Genomic DNA, 22,583 nt, shown 5'->3' on the forward strand with positions numbered 1-22,583 from the left:
CCCCCCCGCAACGCCCATTGTATCTGGGACCTTCTATTGTGTCCCTGGTCAGGATGGCCAGAAAGAGGTAGCTGGGCACCATCTAGTCCTTCTGGTCTCAGTTAACTGAGTGTTAACTGAGTGTTAATACTAAGTTGATAGTGATGCTTGCCTAATTGGCGTAGGTGTTTCCCTCTTTTTGCTCACCAAAATATATGTTTGACCAGATAAGCCACTTTCTTACTATGCCCTGTACCATGAGCACTAAAAATGACATTCTAATTGTATTTTTGATTTTTATAATCCTTGGCTGAAGAGCTGTGTGAGATGGTTGCTTCTCCCCTTTTTTAGGGAAGACACCCTTCCCCATGATTGTTGGCATTTAGCTGTTGTTTCAATCCATTGGTTGTTTCCATCCAAATGCATCAGATGAACGAACTAGAATACAAAACATGGCTTTTAAGATCTGTCATATCCTTGGGTAAAGTTAGGAATTGTTTGCATGTACGTATGTATGTGTGCATGTGGAGGAAGAATATTGGTAAATTTGGAAAAGGAATAGCTAATCTTTGTGTTGATCTACATTCACATCCTATTCTAACTGGGAAAGTGTGTGCCTGTCTACTTGTCTGGGTTTAGGCCAAAGAGAACAGACATTTATACTTGTTTAGGCCATTAATGCCTGATGTCTTCATTGTCTGTACCAAGGACCAAATTACAGATGGACTTGAAAGAAATTTAATTTTAGAAAATTAGTCAGGACACAATTCTTCTCAGCTACTGAGGAAGAAAGATATTCACCTTTGTATTTGAGGGATATCACCTGATAATTATTAAGAGCTGATCCAGGGGAGGGAAGGGTGGCCGATGGATCTGTGTGAAGCGTTCATTGGTAGGTTATGTTGCTCTGGCTGTAAGTATTTGAGACTTTAATGCAGTGATCTCTGGACTAGAGCCTTCAAAAAGCCAACAGAGAAATCACCTTGCTTCATTCTTCATCATGTCGTCGTGTTGACTTCCATTCATAATGACCTACTGTGACAGAGCTGAATTCCCAGTTGGGTTTTCAGGGCTCTAATCTTTATGGGAGTAGACAGTCAGGTCTTCTTCCTACAGAGATAATGGGTGGACTTGAACCGCCAACCTCTTGGTTAGCAGCTGAGTACTTTTAGGCACTGCCCCCACCAGGACTTTTTTCATTTATTATAACTCTTTCCAAAGACTGGAGCAGGAAGTAGGCCCGCCAACTCACTCTTCTCTCTTTTAGGACCTTTCTTGAAATGCCTGGTGGTTAAGGTGACCTTTTAATTTTAAGGCTTGTCACTTCTGATCTCATCTACCCTCTATCGTAGCCTTTCCACCCCCAGCCTAGGCCGTGTGCCACAGCTGATTTCCAAAATGTGATCTCACCTTACTTAAAACCCATCTTCCTTTGCATTTGACAACGTGTTGAACTGAGAGGTTTTGGGTCTAAAGCTGTACCTGAGGGTGAGTTCTTCCCATTCTGTTTGCAACCTGGCCAGCCATCTCTAGTTGAGTCTCGAGTGAAATCGATCTTCTTGGCTTGTTTGCTTCCTTTCTAAAATGAATGCTTTCCTTCATTCTGCACATTTTCTGCAAAGTGTTATTGAACACAATGAGAGCAAACCTGCAGTCACACGGGGCTGATTGTTCGGATGCACAGTGAGAGTGGCATGTCCAGGTTCTTTGGGCATTTGGGCGCAAAGACCAACTTCCAGTGGAAATAAGGGAAGGCTTCCCAGTGGCAGTGACCTTTGAGTAGGGTCTGGAAGGATGAAGAGGATTTGGAAGGGAGGGTTTAGGGAGGGCTCTGGCTGGGAAGAAGGTGGTCCTGGAGGCATGGGCTAGAAGGTAAGGGGCTTAGTGTGGACTGGCTCAGATATTACTGTGACTCCTGTAATCGGGGCTCAACAAGGGAGTGAAAGAGGTCCAGTTTGACAGTGGAGGCTGGTCCTTGGTAATCAGGGACATATCCCTGAAAGGCTATGTCCATTTCTGGTTAAAGTTTAAGAAACTAACAGCCCGGGGCAAGGGGGCATCTCTGGTGGGATGAAGCAGTAGGATTGATTTTCAGGCCTGATTGAAGCCTGCCTTGACCCATGCCCTCCCCTCCCCCTCTCTGCCCCTGCCCCCCTCATAACCTTTCCCCTTTGACCCAGCTCCCACTGCTCTCCTCCACCACCCCCACCAACCCTGTAAACCATTCTGGTCCCAGAAGCTCTCAGCTGAGGAACTGAGCATTGCCTCAGCTCTGTATACCTCTCTCTCTTCAAAAGGTTTGAAATGAGGCCCCAGGACATTTTGCCAGACCTCAGGGGTTGGGACACACTCATGGGTCTGGTCCCTGGCATGGCTGGGACAGCTGCTCTCACTGCTACTACTTCCCAGGTCCTTTTGGTCATCGTTGTTATTCTCTGATGGCAGACTCCACTCAGGAAGGAGCCCTTCATGAGAGCTGAGCAGGGGGCTAGCGTCTGCAGCTGGCTCTCTCTCCGTTTTGTCCGGTGAGGAGGGGAGAGAAAGCTAAAAACACTGCCCCTCTGCAGCCCCAAAGGGGTGGAGTGGGGGGGCTGCCCCTTGTTTCCTCTTGACCCCCATCTACCCCACAAACCGCCCCTGGTAAATCTAGTCAGACCATGCTTGCCCCCCTGTCCCAAGGCAGGCTAGAGGGCAGACTTTTCTGGTCTCTCAGAGGTTGCTGTGAATGTCTCCATCCTCCCTCCCCCTGACACCATCCTGCCATCCTTGCCTCTCCTCCAGCCTTTCTGTGGTTTGTCTCTCTTCTGCCCTCCTGGCTGTTTCTTAACGGAACCAAGTGGTTCCCCACCCTCTACCAGTTAGCTCATCATGGAACCCTGCGAAGATGGGGTTAGGCCTGTGGTGACTGCCCCCTCCTTGTTTGTTTATTTGCCAGTCTTGCCCAAGGTAGAGTTTCGGAGCCCTCGATGGTACCTGGTTGCACATGTGGGAGTTAGTTAGCTGAGCTCTCCTTTCTCTGGTTGGGTCTGGACCCGAGCACCCTGACTGCCCTTTGGCTAGGGCAGCCGGGGAGGTGGGAGCCGATTTCTTCAGGGACACAGTAGGGAAGCAATCCTGAGGACAGTCCAAGCTTTTCTTGAGAGACACAGAACATCCTAGTGCTTTGCCCACCTAGGAGATGGGCTGCAGCTGGTTATGTGAGGGCTTTCTGCTTTAGCCCATATCTCCCCCACTTGCCACTCCAAGCTCCTATTCTTGCTTCATCATCCTTTGGGCAGGAGACAAGGGGACAGGACATTATTGCTGTGCTGAAAACCATGAAACACCCAGCTTTCAGAGGGGATTGGACCCCTCTTCAGTGTCACCCTCTTCACGTGACCCTTTTGTGGTCACGATGGCCCATTTTCTTATACTCTCACTTGAAATTTGGAGACAAATTTGTGTACAGGCCAAAGGACAGTGGATGTTTCTTCCTTTGGAACCCATCTCTCTTTGTCCTGGAGCTCTTTATCTGGGGTATGCTAGCCAGAACTTGGCTCCTGTGGCCTTAAGTAACTTCCTTTGGGCTGAAAGTGAATGGGGTGGTGTTGAGTGGTTGAGGGAAGATTGTGGGGATGGAAACAGATAGAATTTATGCAGGGTCCAGCGGTCGGAGACAGGGTATGGGCCTGGAGCCAGGGGGCATGCTAAAACCAGGTAGATGTATGCTGTGGGCAGGAAAGAGTGCCCTTCATACTCCTCTCAGCACCCTGTGACCTGGTGGCCACGTATCAGATGATAAGGTGAAAATTCAGATTTAGGGTATAAAACATGGTGCCCATATGGCACCTCCAGCCAGCCTCCCTGATAGACTTAAAATCAGACAGTGCCCTGACCACCCTGGGGAGGATCACCTGCTGGGAAGAACTTGCCAAACTGAGAAAGCCGCAGTTTGCAGCCTAGCAGCCCCCCAACCCAACCCAATTCTTTGTAATACCTCACAAGCCACTGAGGGAAGCCAGGTTGGAAGGTTCTAGGGGCCTCCAGGCAGTCAGGGGACACTGGGAAGCAGGTGGCGGTTGGCCCCAGACCAGGCCTCATGGCCCTCCCTCCTCTGGCTCTCTTCCCCCTGCTAGAAGAGCACCTCTTTCTGATGAGGAGTCCACGACAGGTGACTGCCAGCACTTTGGATCTCAGGAGTTTTGTGTCAGCAGCAGCTTTTCCAAGGTAAGGGGACATGTGGAGCCATGTGCTGCTCACCAGAGGGTGGGGTTGACCTGTCTGGGGTGACACACCCAGGCTGCTATCCTAGGGAGAGATGTGGGAAGGCCCTTGGATGTTTCCCAGGTGTGGTTGGAGGTGTCTGCCTAGACCTGGAGGGTGGAGTTTCAGAGAGGACCTGCAGTGGTCACTCAGGGACCCTTGCACCACCAAAAGGGAGTGTGCTAAGACATGCGCACGGCTCTGTCGTTGCAGGTGGAGCTCACAGCGGTTGGTAGTGGCAGCAATGCCCGGGGGGCAGACACAGATGGCTGTGCGACAGAGAAACTTGGGCACAAGTCAGGAGAAAAGCTTGATGACCCTCAACCGAAAATGGACTCTGCTGGGAACGAGGCAGCAGCCGATGGCCTGGTCAGGGCCCTGAGCAGCCCAGGGGACGCACTCAAGCTTCCCCCTCCTGACAGCGCCGAGGCCGGCAACAGCAGGGCTGAGTGTCCCTGGGCACCCCTCAGTGTCCAAATGAGCAAGCAGGCCGACAGCTCGGCCTCCTCCACCTCCGGCAAGGCTCCGGACTCTCGGCACGGCGGCGGAGAGAAGAATACTTTCATTTTGGCAACTCTGGGAACAGGTGTCCCCATGGAGGGGACCCTGCCTCTGGTTACCACCAACTTCAGCTCAATGCCAACCCCCATCTGCCCCCCTGCTCCTGGTTCAGTTTCTGTTCCCCCATCTGTTCCCGATCCATTCCAGGTTCCCCTCTCTGTCCCTGCCCCAGTGCCCCATTCCGGGCTAGTCCCTGTCCAAGTGACCACTTCAGTTCCAGCACCTTCCTCTCCCTTAGCACCAGTTCCAGCTCTGGCCCCAGCATCAGTCTCTGCCTCAGTCTTGGTGTCTGTGCCAGCGTCTGCTTCCCCCTCAGGTCCAGTCCCCATCTCTGTTCCCACCCCTGCCCCTCTCTCAGTCCCTGTTTCTGCACCTCCCTTGGCCCTCATCCAGGCTCCTGTGCCCCCCGCAGCTCCGACCTTGGTGCTGGCTCCTGTCCCCACTCCTGTTCTAGCCCCCATGCCATCTTCCACTCCTCCAGCAGCTCCCCCACCTCCAGCAGCACCGATGCCTACCCCCACCCCCTCCTCCGGCCCACCTTCTACTCCCACCCTCATCCCAGCCTTTGCCCCGACCCCAGTGCCAGCCCCCACGCCGGCCCCCATCTTTACTCCAGCTCCTACACCCATGCCGGCCGCCACACCTACTGTCATCCCCACCTCGGCCCCAATCCCTGCCTCCTTCAGTTTGAATCGAGTGTGCTTTCCTGCAGCACAAGCACCAGCTATGCAAAAAGTCCCCCTGTCCTTTCAGCCGGGGACAGTCCTGACCCCCAGCCCACCACTGGTTTATATCCCACCTCCGAGCTGTGGGCAGCCACTCAGTGTGGCCACACTGCCAACCACCCTTGGGGTCTCCTCCACCCTGACCCTTCCTGTCCTGCCATCCTACCTGCAGGAACGGTGTCTTCCTGGCGTGCTGGCTTCCCCAGAGCTCCGCTCCTACCCGTATGCATTCTCGGTGGCCCGACCTCTGACTTCCGACTCCAAGCTGGTGCCCCTGGAGGTGAACAGGCTGCCCTGCACTTCCCCGTCTAGCAGCACCAGCACCCAGCCCGCCCCTGATGGGGTCCCTGGGCCCTTGGCAGAGACGGCCCCCGGCACCGGCACCGCTTCTGCCAAGTTGCTTCCAGCTGCACAGCCTCTGCTGCCAGCCCCCAGTGGGAGCTCAGCCCCACCACACCCAGCCAAGATGCCTGGCGGCACAGAGCAGCAAACAGAAGGGACTTCCGTCACCTTCTCTCCCCTTAAGTCACCTCCACAGCTGGAGCGAGAGATGGCCTCTCCTTCAGAGTGCAGCGAGATGCCCCTTGATCTCTCCTCCAAGTCCAACCGCCAGAAGCTTCCATTGCCGAACCAGCGCAAGACTCCCCCCATGCCAGTGTTGACTCCTGTGCATACCAGCAGCAAGGCCCTCCTCTCCACAGTCCTGTCTAGGTCTCAGCGCACGACCCAGGCAGCTGGCAGTGGTGTCACCTCATGCCTGGGCTCCACATCCTCCCCTTTTGTCATCTTCCCTGAGATTGTGAGGAACGGCGACCCCAGCACCTGGGTGAAGAATTCCACTGCACTCATCAGCACCATTCCAGGCACCTACGTGGGCGTGGCCAACCCAGTGCCTGCCTCCCTGCTGCTGAACAAAGACCCCAACCTGGGCCTCCCCCGAGATCCCCGCCATCTTCCCAAGCAGGAGCCCATCTCCATCATTGATCAAGGTGAGCCGAAGAACACGGCTGCCCCTTGCACTAAAAAGGGTAGTCAGGCCGGTGCTGAGGGACAGCCAAGCACAGTCAAACGTTATCCACCAGCCCGCATTGCCCCTGGACTGCCAGGGTGCCAAACCAAGGATCTCTCATTGTGGAAACCCACAGGGCAGGCAAATATTTATTCTCGGTGTTCAGTCAATGGGAAAGCCACTAGCACCCAGGTCCTGCCTGTAGGCTGGTCACCATATCACCAACCATCTCTGCTTTCCATCGGCATTTCCGGTGCTGGACAGCTGAGCCCCAGTCAGCAGGGCGTGCCCATCCGGCCCAGCAGTGTGGTGCCTGAGTTTTCTGGTGAACCTGTGCATGGACTTCCCGATGGGCAGCCCAGGCCTGGGGTCCCCTTTGTGCCTGAGCAGGACACAGTCTCAAAGAACAAAACTTGCCGGATTGCTGCCAAGCCTTATGAAGAACAAGTCAACCCCGTCCTCTTGACTCTCAGCCCTCAGACAGGGACCCTGGCCCTGTCTGTTCAGCCCAGCAGTGGGGATGTGAGAATGAACCAGGGCCTGGAGGAGTCCGAGACCCACCTCTGCCCTGACAGCACCTCTAAGATGGAAGGCCCCCAGGGGGCTTGTAGCCTGAAGCTGGCTGGAGACACAAAGCCCAAGAACCAAGTACTGGCCACCTACATGTCCCACGAGCTGCCTTTGCTACCTCATGACAGCCACCCCAAGGAGCTCATCTTGGATGTGGTTCCAAGCAGCAAGAGGGGCCCAAGCGCTGAGCTCCCACAGCTAGGAAGCCAGGTGGACTTGGGGCGGGTAAAAATGGAGAAAGTGGAAGGCGACGTGGTCTTCAATCTAGCCACCTGCTTCCGGGCCGACAGCCTTCCGACAGCTCCCCAGAGGGGCCAGGCCGAGGTTCGGGGCCAGGCTGGGCAGGCGCGAGTGAAACAGGAAACTGTTGGAGTCTTCACTTGCAAGAACAAGTGGCAGCCAGATGACATGACCGAGTCACTGCCACCCAAGAAAGCGAAGTGTGGCAAAGAGAAGGAAAATGCGGAGCAGCAGCCACTGCAACCCCAACCCATAGTCCGGAGTTCACATGGACCCAAGGTGAGTGCTGGGATGGGCTCTCGGGCTGGACGGAGACACCACCTTTGTTCCTCAGATAGCCACCTTGTTTTAGTCACTCTGGAGTGGCTCTGTGAATGGACCTTTTATTGACAAGCTTATGAAGAATGTCCCGCCATCTTCTTTTCAAGTCCCATTCTCCAGATATAGGGTCACTGTGAGTGGACATCAACTTGATAGGTGTGAGTGAGATTCTCCAGCTATATCCAGAGGGGCAGGCTCACTTATCTCTTAGAAGATGTGCCAGTGGATTAGACCCCTGGGGCTACAGACTGTGTTGTCCCAGCTGAGGTTGGAAAGCAAAAGATGTGTTGGAGAAGGAAATGAATAACAAGCCCTTCCCTGGATAGCAGTTCTTCCTTTTCTTTCCTTGAGAACTTAAGGCCCAGCAAGCGAGCAAGAGGGCCTTGGGCAGGGTTGTTCTTTGCACCATTGGGAAAGCCTGCTTAGGATTGGCTTGGAGCCTCATGGAACAAGAGGCAATTTGGTTTGGGGGCTTAACCCACTAGTTGCCTAACCACCTCACACTTGAGGTGGCTAGCTTTGAGCTTGGGGCCAGTAGGAATTTAGTGTGCAAGGCAGGTAGACACCTGCATCGCACCAGATTAGTTATTTATTTACATAATTATTGACTGGTTGTTGTCATCAACTACTTGTATGACAAAAATCTATCGTGTTTGATTGACAACAGTATTTGGAAAGGTTCAATAGGAGGCTTAGGGGGACAGTGAGTTTATGTTAGTGGTAGGGGGCAACTCGGAAGAGGAGGGTGAGAATGGTCCCCATCATGGCAGAGTGTCATCAATGACACCCAATGGCACGTGGAGAAACAGTTGAATGGCTGTTGCTCAGCAACAACCACAAACCAAGTGTACTGCCATCAAGTTGAAGCTGACTTAAAGCGACCCTATAGGACAAGGTAAAACCACCCCTGTGGGTTTTTGAGACACTAACTCTTTACGGGAGTAAAGTTTCATCTTTCTCCCACAGAGTGGCTGGTGGTTTCCAACTCTTGACTCTGAGGATCACAGCCCAACATGTAACTACTATGCTACTAGGGCTCGAGCAACAACCACCAAAGCACATCAGTTGGGGTTTTAATCGCTATTGTAGCCATTTAGAAGTGCACAGTACAGTGATCTGTAGTACATTCACGTTTTTGGCTGCTGTCAACACAAGGCATACCATTTTTCCTTTCACAAAGTTTACATGTCTTGTTGTTGAGATTCGACACAACAAAATTAACTGATGGAACAGTGTCAAACAAGTACAAACCGGTGACGTTGATGCCGTTTTAGGATTGCACAACCAGTCTCATCCTCCTTTTCTGGCTTATTCCTCCCCCACTAGCACCCCCTCACTGCCCCCAAAGGTCTCTGTCAAGTGGTTGGCGAGTTGAATCCAGTGGGTGATGGATGCCACTGGTGACCCCAGGACATTCTTTTAAGCAATCAAGGATACGATGCCCCCCCCTCACACACACACACAAATATTTGGCGTTTTGTTATCAGACATTCAAATAGGATACTGGTAAATGCTACTGAACACATTTCTAGCCAGAACACCACATGCATTGGTTTGTGCCGGAAGTTCTTGATTGTTCTGGGGCCATAGGATGCTTTGAGAAGCTGCTTTGGGAAGCAGCTGAGAGTTGTGAACTCTCTCCCCAGAGAAATGACCTCAGAGTTTTGCCAATCCTTTCAGGAGGTCCTTGAACCCATCCTTTCCCCAAAGCCCCTCCATAGACCCCAGGCTCAGAACTCCTGGGATAGAGTGTGGGTTGGTTTTACTCAACCTCATAGCCATCTCTCTATCAAAGAGATGAAACAGAGGTCATGGCCTAGGAGAGCATAATGTTTGGTCAGCTCAGGAAGTAATCTGCCCTCGGTGGTAATATGACTAATAATTAACAGTAGTAGATTTGTTCCCATTTCTTCAACTCCTACTATATACCAAGTGGTGTTTTGTTAATGTTGGTTGAAATAATGAAGTATTTGCCTCTGGAACGGTTTTGAATCCGTGACATGGATTGCTTTCACCGTAGTGTGCAACCATTGCCACTATCCGTTTCCAAATAGTTTTCACCCCCCTAACCAGAAACTCAGCAGCTCTGGTGGGTGGTGTAGTGGTTATGCGTTGGGCTGTGATCCATATGATCAGCAGTTCAAAATCACCAGCTGCTCTGCGGAGAAAGACGGGGCTTTCTATTCCTGTAAAGAATTACGGTCTTGAAAACTCACAGGAGCAGTTCTCCCCTACCCTGTAGGGTTGCTGTAAGTCAGCATAGATTCTATGCCAGTGAGTCTGGTTTTACTAACCCACAGGGGAGGAGCCCTGGTATTGTAGTGACTATGCATTGGGCTGCTAAACATAGGTCAACAATTGGAAACTACCAGTCACTCCATGGGACAAAGGTGAGGCTTTCTGCTTCCACAGAGAATTAGTCTTGGAAACCCACAGGTGGCAGGTCTACCCTGTCCTGTAGGGTCATTATGAGTTTTAATTGACTCGAAGGCAGTGAGACTGAGTGAGTGAGTGAGTGAATGAGTGAATGAGAATCCACAGGGATAGTTCGATTCTGTCCTGTAGGGTTACTACAAGTCTGACAGAATCAACTCTATGGCAGTGGGTTTGGTTTTTGGTGAACCAGAAATTCAGTACCCCATAAGTAATTCTTCATTTTCCCCAAACTCTAAAAACAAACTCACTGCAATCAAGTCAATTCTGCCACATATTGATCCCATAGGACAGAGTGGAACTGCTCCATTGGGTTTCCAAGGCTGTAGATCTGTATGTGAGTAGAAAGCCTCACCTTACCTGCTGAATGGCTGGTGGATATGAACCACTCACCTTGGCAGTAAACAGCCCAGCACTTAATCTTCTACACCACCAGGGCCCTTTTCTTTTTCCCCAACCCCTGGTGGTCACTGGGAAACTTTGCTCACTCTGTATTTCCTGTGCCACATAATTCCACCTAAGTGGAATGATCTAGTATTTGTCCTTTTTTGGAAGGAGTGATTTCCCTTCGCATAATATTTAAGGTTCATCTTTATTGAAGTATATGGTGAAACTTCATATCTCTTGATGGTCAACTAGTATTTAATTGCATGTAGGTGCCACCCTTGGTTTTCCCTTTATCTGTTGATGGTATCGAGGTTGTTACTATCTTTCACTGCATTGAACATTGGTGTGCATATCTCTAAGTTTCTACTTTCAAGTCTTTGAGTATAAACCTGGAGTCCCCGGGTGGTGCCAATGGTTAAGCACCATGGGAGAAAATCCTGGTTATCTGCTTCCAAGAGGTCACTACCCTGAAAGCCTCTATGGAGCACAGACCAACTCTGACAGGCAAGAGGTTGCCATGACTTAAAATCAGCTCTGCAGCAACCGAGTGAATTTTTTTTTAAGCATTTTATACCTAGAGGTTATACTAAGTGTTTTTCATATGCATTATGTAAATCAGTTCATATAATGACCATATATAGAGCCTTGGTGATGGTGTGGTTACACATCGGGCTGGTGTGCACAGGGTCAGCAGTTGGAAACCACCAGCAGCTCCCTGGGAGAAAGACTGGCCTTTCTACTCCAATAAACAGTGAGAGTCTTGGAAACCCACAGGGTGTTGTTATGAGTCATCATTGATTCAGTGGCAGTGAGTAATGACCCTATGGGGTGACTACTAGACCTATTTCACAGATGAGAAAACCTAGGAAACAGCGGCTGGGAGAGGGTAAGGTTCCTATTGCAAAACTACTAAGTGGCAGTGTTGGAACTCCCACCCAGACCCCTTTGTCTTGAAAGACCATCCTCTTCTTCTGAGGGGCCGCATGATCATCCACTTGCTTGATGCCTCCTATATCATTGTGGTGCACAATCTTGGTAACCCCTGTGCTCTCTGGAACCAGGCAGAATGCCGAAGTTTGAATCCTGGCTCCACCACTTCCTAACTGTGTGAGATCAGTCGAGTGAGTTCATGTCTCTGACCCTCAGTGTTCTCATCTGTGACATGAGGCAATGATATAATGCCTCTTTATTGGATGGTTATGAAGATTGCATGGAATGATATAAGATGCCCAAAACAGACAAAGCTATATGGACAGAAATATTCCAGAACATTGGGAAGGTAGATGGGTAGAGGGTTACTTAAGTAGGAGTTGGAAATGTTTTGGAATTAGTGGTGATGGCTATACAATGCTGTGAATATTACTAAAAATGACTGAATTATACTCTTAAATAAGTGAACTACATGTCTGTGTATATATTAGATCTCAGTAAAGCTGTTACTAGCAATAAAGATGGCAGGAAGTTATACAAGAGTAACAAAAAAAAGTATTGCTACCAGGGTTCCAATTCATATATACGTGACTTTGTTACAAGTAACACATGATTAGACATGTCCCTGCCATCAGTAGATGGCTACAGACAAATCTTTTAAGGGTGTCGTCCCCACAAAAAATACTTTTTGTGCTGTGATGAAGCTGTGGCTAGAGTGCAGAAACTGGTGGAAAAGACCATAGAATTAACATTGATGCAGTCCCTCCCCAAATGCTGCCCCTCCCATGTGAGGGGCAGCATTTCTTGTTTAAAGAGAACATCTTGCCCTCAATGAGCTTTGGGCTGGAATGGTGCCAAAAGCATTGCATGAATGTCAGCCAGCTCCGAGAGCTGATTTTTCCCATCAGTCTTTTAAGCAAGACTGAAGCTAATGAAGATGATTTGATGCAACAAATCATAACCAAGGATGAATCTTGGCTTTACCAATAAGAGCCAGAGAACAGGTTCCAAGCAAACCAGTGGCTTCTGAGAGAATCTGCTGGGCCACTTAACTTCAAGGGAGAGAAGGAGGCTCAGAAGGTTATAACCCAGCAGTTCTCAACCTGTGGGCGAAGACCCCATAGGGGTCGCCCGATTCATCACAGTAGCCAAATGACAATGATGAAGTAGCAACAAAAATAATTTTATGGTTGGGGCATTCACCACAACATGAGGAACTGTTTTAAAGGGTCGCAGCAATAGGAAGTTTGAGAACCACCATTATAACCAAACACACTGACTCATAGTGACCCTGTAGGACAGGGTAGAATTGCCCCTGTGAATTTCCAGCACTGTAGCTCTCCCCCCCAAAAAAACAGTTTTATTAGCACTTTATCCACATGTCATACAATTCAATAATTCAATTATATCAAGAAGAGTTGAACAATTGTCATTATATTAAATTCTAGCACATTTTCTTCTTTGTAGTCATTGTTATTTATGTAATTTTCTTCTAATTGTGGCAAAAATATACAGAACATTCTCCAGTTCCACAACTTCTACTGGTATAATTCAGTGTCCTCTGTGCTGTACAGCCACTATTGATATCCTTTTCTAAATTATTCTACCACCATTGACATAAACTCAGTGTCCCCTATGCAACAACTCTTTTTCCCCCGTCATCTATGGTAACCATTGGTCAAGTTTGGTTTCTTTTCATTGTTTTCCTTATATAGTATTTACATATCATGATCACCATTTTAAAAATAAGTTTTATAATCACAATCCATTCTAGTGCTCCTTCCCCCCTTCTGCATTCATGTTTGCTCCCCAAATACCCTCACCCTCCCTACACCCCCTATAAACCCTTGCATCAATTATTATCTTTATGCATCTCCTCCTTCTATGCTTCACAAACTGGAAAGCCAACAGACACAATAAAAGACAAAAAGCGGTAAGGATAAAGTAATAATAATACAAAGGTAAAAGTACAAATAATGGGTGAGAAAGAAAATACCACCATCAATATTTAAAAAGCCAGGGAAGAAATTGTTGTCATGGAACAAGCAAGAAATACTTAAGCCTAGAACAAATTGAGGTTGGGTCAAGAGGAAGGTCAACTGACGCGGTATCAAGTTCAATCCAGCATAATCAAGTTTAAAATGATTTCTATCTGATAGTAAAGCTGTTTGAGACCCATGCCTGTGGCTAGAGGGTTCTCCAAGAGACTTAATCTGACTAGATATTCTGTAGGTGGGCTTGAAGCTCCCACTGTCCTCCAGAGCCTACTGTAACTCTTTACCAGTAGAGTAGTAAACCCCATCATTCTCCCAAGCCAGAAAATTATGGTGACTGTTGTTTTATTTTTGTTTTTTAAATATTTCAATGGAGGTCCATCTAGATAGACTTTGGTCAAAGTACAGAGAATGATCACAGGGGCTTATTAGGAAACAGTTTTTTAAAGGACCGCGTTAGTGAGAGAAAAAATAAGGCATCAAGGTGTTGATTTTGGTTTTGTTTCTTTTCATCACCACAGTGTACCTTGCAGGGAGCAAGGGATGTCCTACAACAATTTCTTAGGTAACTGTTTACTGTTTACCCTATAGCCCTGAGCTTAGTCTGAATGACTGACTTCTTTTTGTTCTCCAAATGCAAAGAACGTTGAAAAGGAACACAACTTGAGTCCCTAGAGGGTGCCCAAACTGCTGTTTTGACGGGGTGTCAGTTGAAGAGAATGGAATTCTTTAGGGGAAGGGTTAGAGAGGTGGAAAACACCATCTTCAGAAGCTCGCAGACCTAGCTGGAGATGTCGGGAGACAGTAGCTGCATCTTTCAGTATTTCTATTTCAGAGCAGTTTCACTCATTTTGCAGCACGACTTTGACCGAACCTTGTCTATGTATATGCTTAGACCAGGGCTCCGTGCTGGTGGCTGCTGCTGTTATTAGCGCAGGCAAAACCGACATGGCCCTGGCCTCGGAGCACGTGGATGGCTGTGGATGGCTCAGTGACAGGCAGGCCTGGCTCTTCTTGAATTAGATGAGCAGTGTGCTGGGCAGATGAACAGCTGCAGTGGACAAGGAGTAAAGTTACTGGGTGTTGAAGCGGCCTGTGATACAGCAAGTGTCTAGTTTTTAATAGAGCAAATAACGCCAATCTTAACTTTCACCAGGTCCCATTCTCTTGAGAAAGAAACTAGTGGCAAGTCATCCAAGAAGAACAAAGAGTGCGGGAAAATAACCCACTTCCTATCAAGTTGCCCCAACTCATGATGACCCCATGTGTGTCATGAGTATCGCCGTGTTTCCTCAGGTTTGCAGTGCCTTGGGTTTTCAGAAGGAGATCACCAGGCCTTTCTTCCAAGTACCTCTGGGTGGACTCAAACCTCCAACCTTTAGGTTAGCAGCCAAGGACTCCAAACACAGGGTTAATTCAAAACAGCCCCCTTCAGAGCGCTGGCCAAGCAACGGAACAGTCTCTTACCTCCTCAACTACCTGCTCCAAGGCCTGCTGGAATCCTTAAAGAGTCCAGAGTCATGGGCAAAGGCACATTTCTGCTTGACTTGGCACTGAGTGTGTTTTATTGCCTTCTTTTAGAAAATTCTTTGGACAATATTTTAGAACTCTGTTAACCAGTGCCTTCAGCTTACGAGGTCTCTCCAGCCTCCAGACTGTTTGCTTAAGTTGAAATAAGCACTACAGGCCGGCCTGGGTTCTGTTCCAGACCACGCCAATGAAGTTAGTATCACAATAAAGTCATGGGTGCACTCCACCGTCATGTATGAAGTGTGCAATAGCATCACAGAAATGTCGGAAAGATTGTGAAGATGACTGAAATATGGGACCCAGAGACACCAAGTGGGCCCACGCTGTTGGAAAACATGGCATTGCTAGGCCTTGCCCAGGGCAGGGCTGCCACAAACCTTGCATTTGTGAAAATGTGGCCTCTATGAAGCGCAATAAAATGAGGTCTGCCTGTAAAGTTTTTACTTTCAGGGCTGCTGCCCGTGCAGAAAAGACAAGCAGAAATCCCTTGCAGACGTTCTGTTTTACGTGTTTCTGTCTACCTCAGGAAGTAAAAGTTAACAATCTCCCCTTGAAAGAGTCAGTTCAAAGTGGTATTCAGAGATAAATAGGACATGTTCACCAAAGTGTGTATTTACTGTCATTTCCCCTGACTTTCCATCGTTTCCCCGCCGGCCGGGCGGCCGGGTTCTTTCTTTTTGGGACACTTTTTGTTCATAGGAAGTAGCAGCAAGCAAAGCTGGGATTGAATTGTCAGCTCTGCTGAAGAAAAAGCAGGAAGGGACTCTTGGGGGTGGGAGGTTCCCTGAAATTGGACTGGGTGGCAGGTGGTGGTGATGATGACCGATGCCCAGAGAATTGAGACCCCCTTATTCCAGAAGATGCTCTTTCAACAAGAGCTCTGTCATACCCTTCGTTTGATAGGGATGGCTTTCTAGCGCAGTGTTTCCCAAAGTGGGCGATACCATTCCCCCAGGGAGGGACCTCTGGAATGATCCAGGAGGGCTGCAAAAAGCAGACCTTACCCTTTGTCTTGAATTCTGAGCTACAGTACAAACATTTTTGTTGCCGGCGAAAAGCACCAAATAAGTTTGGGAATCTGTGTTCTAGAAGGTATGGTGTGGGTCTGTTCAGAGGGGAGAAAAACAAAACCCTCAAGCAAGTTTAACTCTTTCCTGCCACATCCCCAGTGTTCACCATTCAAAAATTTTACATCTTCTGCACACCCTAGATACTCCACTACAGAGAATCCCAACCTTCCGTAGCCTTTTCTTGGTGTAGCAGTGTTGAGTAGCCTCAAAGCTTGTGAGCGTGGATGGTGGCTTTTAGGCTGAGAGTGTCCTTGGTCCCCTGTGAGTTGGTTGAGTGGTACAGGAAGGCTTAGGAGAGCTGAGATGAAGAGGTTGGGGGCCAAGGGCATGGGTCTCAGTCCCAGCACAGCCACCTTGTTACTGTCAGTGTGAATGAGCAAAGGCCCAGGCTTGCCTGGAGAGTGGCAGTTCCTGAGCAAGTCCACAGGTTACCTTTTCTTGTCCTAAAGAAGCCCTGGTGGCATAACGGTTATGCACTGGGCTGCTATCCGCACGGTTGGCAGTTCGAAAGCACCAGCAGCAGCTCCGTGGGAGAAAGACTGTGCTTCCTACTCCGGCAACAGTTACAGTCTCGGGAACCTACAGGGCATCACTATGTGTCAGCATTGACTCCATGGCAGTGAAGAGTGCCTTGGAGGAAGCCTTAGTCTGCTCACTGTTGAATAGGGATGGTTTTAGCATCTTCTCTCAGGGCTGTTGGGAAGATCGAATCAGACCATGGAGATGAGAGCCTTTTGAGAAGTTGGAAGCCCTGCTGGTTATGAAGTGGTGTTACTGTGACTGCCTGGGACTTGTCATTGTCCTGCAGAAGTGTGGGGATACTTGACTTGCTTCTGCTTTGTGTTTTTCTTCATGCCTGAATTGGATCTACTTCCTGGTATTAATTCACACAGGAGAAGAGATGCCTTTTCTTGACTGACTGGAACTAAGCAATCTTTTTTGGTTGTTGCTATCAGTATGTTCCACTGTCAAGTTACAGGTAACAACCCCCCGCCCACCAACACTTTTCACAAGTTTGTTTTACAGCACTGGGCTTTTATGAAAGACCTACCTTTAGGACCTGTTCTGGCTCACCAAAAGTAAACCAAAGAGGATTTTTTATTTCGCGGAATGAAGGCAAACAGAAAATGTAGAAGCTGGGGTTCGGCATTCGTCTTTTAGCTAGTCGTTAAAGAGGCAGAGTACACACACACACACACACACACACACACAACAACAACAGCAGGAAGAGTGGTGTCCCCAAGCTCCTTTCCCAGGGAATGACTTTCAGTGTCACAGCAGCAGGCCACCCTGGCCTCCAACTGTGTCTGAGGTCACCCTGTGTTAGCCCTGTGTAAGAATTCTGTGAGGTTTTGTGTATTGATTGTTAGGTCACTTGTTGCCTCTAGAAATGTGCAAAGATTGTTCCCATAGGCACCCGTGGTAACCGGCTTCTTAGCCTTACACCATTTCGGCTTTTTGAAAGTTTCATAGGAAAGCTCTGCTTCGGGGTATTGAGGGAAACCTGCATGTGAACCATTTAATCGCCCAACTGGCAGGACAGGCGTTGGTGTTTTATGCCCATCTTGTCCTTGGTATGTGTTTGGGTAAGGGGTGGGATCCTGACTCAGCACCTTTTGAAATGTGTTTGGCGTTTGTTCTGCTTGTGAACCCAGATTCTGTGAAGCTGTTTAAAATAATGCAGTGTGGAGGCCCATGGGGGTCTCCTGGACTCTGGGTACCATCCTGAGCCACTCTGTGTCCCGGGGAAGGTGGCGGGTGGCCCTTCCCCTCACCCCACACCCTGGTGACTTAACTTTAAAAAAGTATGAGATGACCTCATACCTGCCCCTCTCTACCTCCCACAGTGCCGAAAGCTGCCCAGTGATCCCCAAGAACCTACTAAGAAAAGTCCCCGGGGGGCTTCAGAGTCAGGAAAAGAGCACAACGGAATCATGGTCAAGCACAAGCACCGGAAACCAGTGAGGCCGGAAGCCCAGTCTCCAGGAAAGCGAGCCGAGAGCCACGAGGAAGGTAGGCAGCAGGCTGACCCGCTGGGCTAAACTGGGCTGGAGAAGGGTCCCAGGGACACCGAATGATGGGAGACTCCTTCACTCTGGAAGAAGATTGAACAGGCACCTCTGAAGTCAGAGGTGGGGAGGAAAGTAAGGTCAAAGGTGATGGTGGTCGCCATCACCCTGCAGCTGATCTTGGCTCGAAAAAGAAGCGGGTATCCAAAGAACTTAGAGACAGAACACAGAGTTTCCTTATGCAGCATGCTCTTCCTTTGTGTACCTCAAAGCTCCCATTATTAGAAGTTAAGAATGAAAACTAGAAGGGTTTAGAGATATCGGGTCCCCTTATTAGTGGAGGATACATGGGGCGGTTGGTTTCGGTGGTGTGCTCAACCTGTGAGCTCTGTCGCACATGGCTCCTCAGTCCCTCAGCAGGGAGAGAAGCCTCTGTATTCTTTGCCTCTGAGTCCATATTTGTGGTCTTGCCCATTGGAAATGATCTGCTTCTTTCAGCCTGTTCTTACATAGCAGCTTTCCTCTGTTCACCCCTCTTTCCTCCCATCTTCTTGCCTTGCTCTGACCTCCAAGATCCATTTGAGGTGGTCCATCTCTGGGATTTACTCCAATCCAGTTCTAACTCTGTTGAGGGACAGCTGCCTCCAAGCCATACCCTCATGCTGTCCAATCGATCCGTGTTTGGGGGTGTTAGCAAACGTGGCCAAATGTGTCATTTTCCAAAGCCACCAGGAACTGCTTACCTTCTCAGAGATGGGATGAATGGGTATCACCCCAGGGAAAACACAAGCCCTCCTTGAGTTTTCCATCTGAAAAATCTTTTCGGGCTAAAGACTCTGTCATTTCTGCTTTCTGTCCTGATGACCCCCACCCCCCTACCCAAACCCCAGGTTCCTTGGAAAAGAAAGCGAAGAGCAGTTTCCGGGACTTTATCCCTGTGGTCCTGAGCACCCGGACACGCAGTCAGTCTGGTGAGTGAGTCCTCTGAGGCAAATGGCCCATTTGGGCACCAGCTCTGAAAAGAGAACCTCGTTGAGCCATTGTTGCATTGGCCCAAGTGGAGAGTGATGGAGGTGATTTGCTGTGCCAAGATGCCTAATTCCCTGCGGAGGCAAGAGACCAGGGGTGCAGGTGGGGTGCAGAGGGTGTTATTCAGGATTTGAGGGGTCCTTGAGTGGCACAAAGGGTTTATACTTGGCTAAGGAGCCCTGGTGATTTATTGGGTAATACATTGGGCTGTTAACTGCTAGGTCAGAAGTTCAAATCCACCAGCCACTCCGAGGGAGAAAGATGAAGCTTTCTACCCCTGTAAAGAGTTATTGTCTTGGAAACCCACAGGGGCAGTTCTACTCTGTCCTGTAGGGGTCATAAGTCAGCATGTACTCGTTGGCAGTGAGTTTATTAATCAAAAGATTGGAAATTCAAACCCACTCAAAAGCACATCAAAAGAAAAGCCCAGTGATCTCCTTCCGCGAAATTTATGGCTAGGACAACGCTTTGGAGCTCAGTTTTGCTCTGGACACACAGGGTCACCATGACTTGGAATCAATGCTACGGCCACAAGATTGGGGGCCTGGCTTTCCAGCCTGGAGAGGCAGCGGGGGAAGGACAACCTGGTGTCCCTCGGAAAGCTGGCCTGACTCCAATCTCTGGTGTCTGATAATGTGGGGGCCAACCTCAGGCCTGAACATTGAACCTTTGGGTCTTAGGGTGACTGGCAGGGGTCATCAAAACTGAAACTGGTTGTGGAGTCACCAGAGCTGGCCGAATCACATTTGGCCTCTTGAATTGGTATTGGGCAAACCCTTGTTACCTGGAAAACACCTAGCCCTTTCCAGTCACCAGTAGCTTCCACTAGCCTCCGCATTGATGGCTCACCTAGACTGCCATACAAATTGGGTACATTGGGGAAAGTGGAGTGCTGTATAAACCCAGTTAGCTGATATTCTATTAACTGACCTCTCAGCCTATGGAGAGGGAGATGGTAATTGGAGCTCGTCGCCATGGCAGTTTGAGTCTTGGGGAACCATCAATGCATTTAGATGATTTCAGCCCATTTGGGTGTTAAACACATTGGACTGTGTTTGATTCTTTTGAAATGGGCAAGCTCTGTAGGAATTCCACATGAATGAGAATATGAGAGTAACCAGAACACTTTGCTCCCTGCCTGGTCTGTATACAGGAAAGTTGATATGACCAACTTGAAACTTTGGCCAAGAATTTTCTCTGTGTTTGCCTCCAACCATTTCTTCCTTTCTTCAGATGGCCTCGCTTGAATTAGGAGGGTATTGCGTTGAGAGGTGGACCTTAGGAGAAAAGTGGTAGAATCCCAGAACTGCTTTCGAGGCAGGTGTCAGATCTTTCAGGTTGCCCAATCAGGCCACTTTCAGACTGGACTTTGGATGTTAACTCCTTGACCAGGCCTCCTTGGCAGCTGGACGAGGTATCACTGGTGCTGGGGTGGTCAGCACAGGTGGGTGAAGTGCCCACCCAGCGGTGATCAACAGCTGCTGCCAGGATGGGCATGGGGCCAGGGAGCCAGCTCCAAACCCTCGGCACCTGCACAAGAAGAAGTGTTGATTGAAAGGAAGAAGGCTCATTTGGACCTGACTGAATGAGACTGTATCTCTGGAAGGGGCCTCTGGCATTCCATTTTGCCTGAGATTCTCCTTTGGTGGTGATCCTGTTGGTCTGGGGCGGGTCTGACATCAAAACTGGGGGAGGTGGGGGAGCGGTGCCATGAGGAGAGCAGGCCTAGGGCACGATGTCACCTTCACTCTCTATTAAACCCCAATTTCCCACAGACGGGGACACTTGTGGCGTCGTGGTTTACACACTGGGCTGCGCTCCAGAAGGCCAGCAGTCTGAAAGCACCAGCAGATCCACAGGAGAAAGACAGGGTTTTCTACTCCTCCCGTAAACAGTTACTGTCTTGGAAACTCACAAGGGCAGTTCGACCCTGTCCTGTAGGGTCTCTCTGAATCGGCACCTACTCAATGGCAGTGAGTGAGTTCCCACAGAGCAGGACTCTCTGGCCTGTCCCTGCTACCCCTCACAATGCAGGGTGTCTTTTCTAGGCCCCAAGCAAGAGTTTGGGGAGTGAATGATAGTGACACTGCACAGGGGTGAGTAAAGGTGTGTATTGCTAATAAGAGGGCTTACCAAAATTGGTGGGCAAATGGGATATGACGATTATAGTTGAAGAAGCATTTATGGGAGCACTTTCAGGTTTGTTCCTCAGAAACAGCCTGGGGGCGTGGTCACTGAGGCAGGGAACACCGTTCCTGTTTGATAGTTGAGGAGACGGAAATGAAGGAATGTTCCAGAAGTATACTAATTCGCAGAGCTTGAGATTTTAGTCCTTTGGAGACGCCTCTGACCCGCCTCTCCCTGTCTTCTACAGGCAGCATCTGTAGCTCCTTCGCTGGTCTGGCAGACGGTGACATGGGAAGCCAGGAAGTCTTCCCCACCGAGGAGGAAGAAGAGGTGACCCCCACCCCAGCTAAGCGTCGCAAGGTGAGGAAAACCCAACGGGACACTCAGTATCGCAGCCACCATGCCCAGGATAAGAACCTGCTGAGCCAGGGCCGCAGACACCTGTGGCGAGCCCGAGAAATGCCCTGGAGGACAGAGGCTGCCAGGCAAATGTGGGATACCAACGAGGAGGAGGACGAGGAGGAGGAGGAAGGCCTGTTGAAGAGGAAGAAAAGGAGGCGACAGAAGAGCCGAAAGTATCAGACCGGGGAGTATCTCACTGAGCAAGAAGAAGAACAACGGCGGAAAGGGAGAACAGGTAAGGCTGGCAGCCCCACTGTCAGGGACCCTCGGCATCTCCAGGGTTCCCAGCAGCCTGCTGCTGCCTGTTCAACACCAGCAGAAGGCCTGTGGACCCAGAGAAAACTGGTGCTATGATCTCCAGCTGCCAGAGGGGGTCACTCCACTCCAGTCGTAAGGTATTGGCTTTGAGTTGAGCTTGTGTGAATGAGGTCTGGCCTGAAGAAACACCAGTGACGGTAGCATAGTGGGTTATGCTTTGGGCTGCTAACTACAAGATCAGTAGTTCGAATGCACGAGCCACGCCATGGGAGAAAAATGAGGTTTTCTATTACGGTAAAGAGATAGTCATGGAAACCCACAGGGGCAGTTCTACCCTGCCTTAAAGAAGGGTCTCTATGAGACAGGTAGGTGTGTTGGGGACAGAGAAGCCCACGCCCTCCAATTTCTTATAGAAGTTTGAAGGCATGGGGAGTGCACAGAGACAACCTTGGCACATCAGCAAATCCCCTGGTTGGGCTGAGGGAGTCAAGGCCTCTTGGAGGCTAGGTGGTTTCTCCCCCCACCCTTTTTTTAAACCATACAACTCTTATCACAATCCATACACACAGCAATTGTGTAAAGCACATTTGTACATTCATTGCCCTCATCATTGTCAAAACATTTCCTCTCCACTTAAGACCCCGGCATTAGTTCCTCATTTTTCCCCTCCCTCCCCGCTCCCCCCTCCCTCATGAGCCCTTGATAATTTATAAATTGTTATTTTGTCATATCTTGCCCTGTCCGACATCTCCCTTCACCCACTTTTC

General features: G+C 49.5%; 1 protein-coding gene across 4 annotated transcripts in view; it reads left to right on the forward strand.

The window, feature by feature from the left end:
* The window catches only part of BCORL1 (BCL6 corepressor like 1), an 84,425-nt gene that overhangs the window by 27,881 nt on the left and 33,961 nt on the right, over positions 1 to 22,583 (forward strand). For 3 of the 4 annotated variants that reach the window (XM_045295971.1, XM_045295972.1, XM_004717794.2), the window contains 5 exons: positions 4,095 to 4,185; positions 4,435 to 7,605; positions 17,839 to 18,004; positions 18,891 to 18,971; positions 21,404 to 21,793. In XM_045295971.1, the coding sequence (XP_045151906.1) occupies positions 4,095 to 4,185; positions 4,435 to 7,605; positions 17,839 to 18,004; positions 18,891 to 18,971; positions 21,404 to 21,793 (3,899 nt within the window). The remainder of the gene's footprint in view (positions 1 to 4,094; positions 4,186 to 4,434; positions 7,606 to 17,838; positions 18,005 to 18,890; positions 18,972 to 21,403; positions 21,794 to 22,583) is intronic. The other variant, XM_045295973.1, reaches the window with a different exon arrangement.

Source organism: Echinops telfairi, unplaced genomic scaffold, assembly GCF_000313985.2.
Source record: "Echinops telfairi isolate 266 unplaced genomic scaffold, ASM31398v2 ScPeMD7_6681;HRSCAF=7622, whole genome shotgun sequence".
NCBI classification, from domain to species: Eukaryota; Metazoa; Chordata; class Mammalia; order Afrosoricida; family Tenrecidae; genus Echinops; species Echinops telfairi.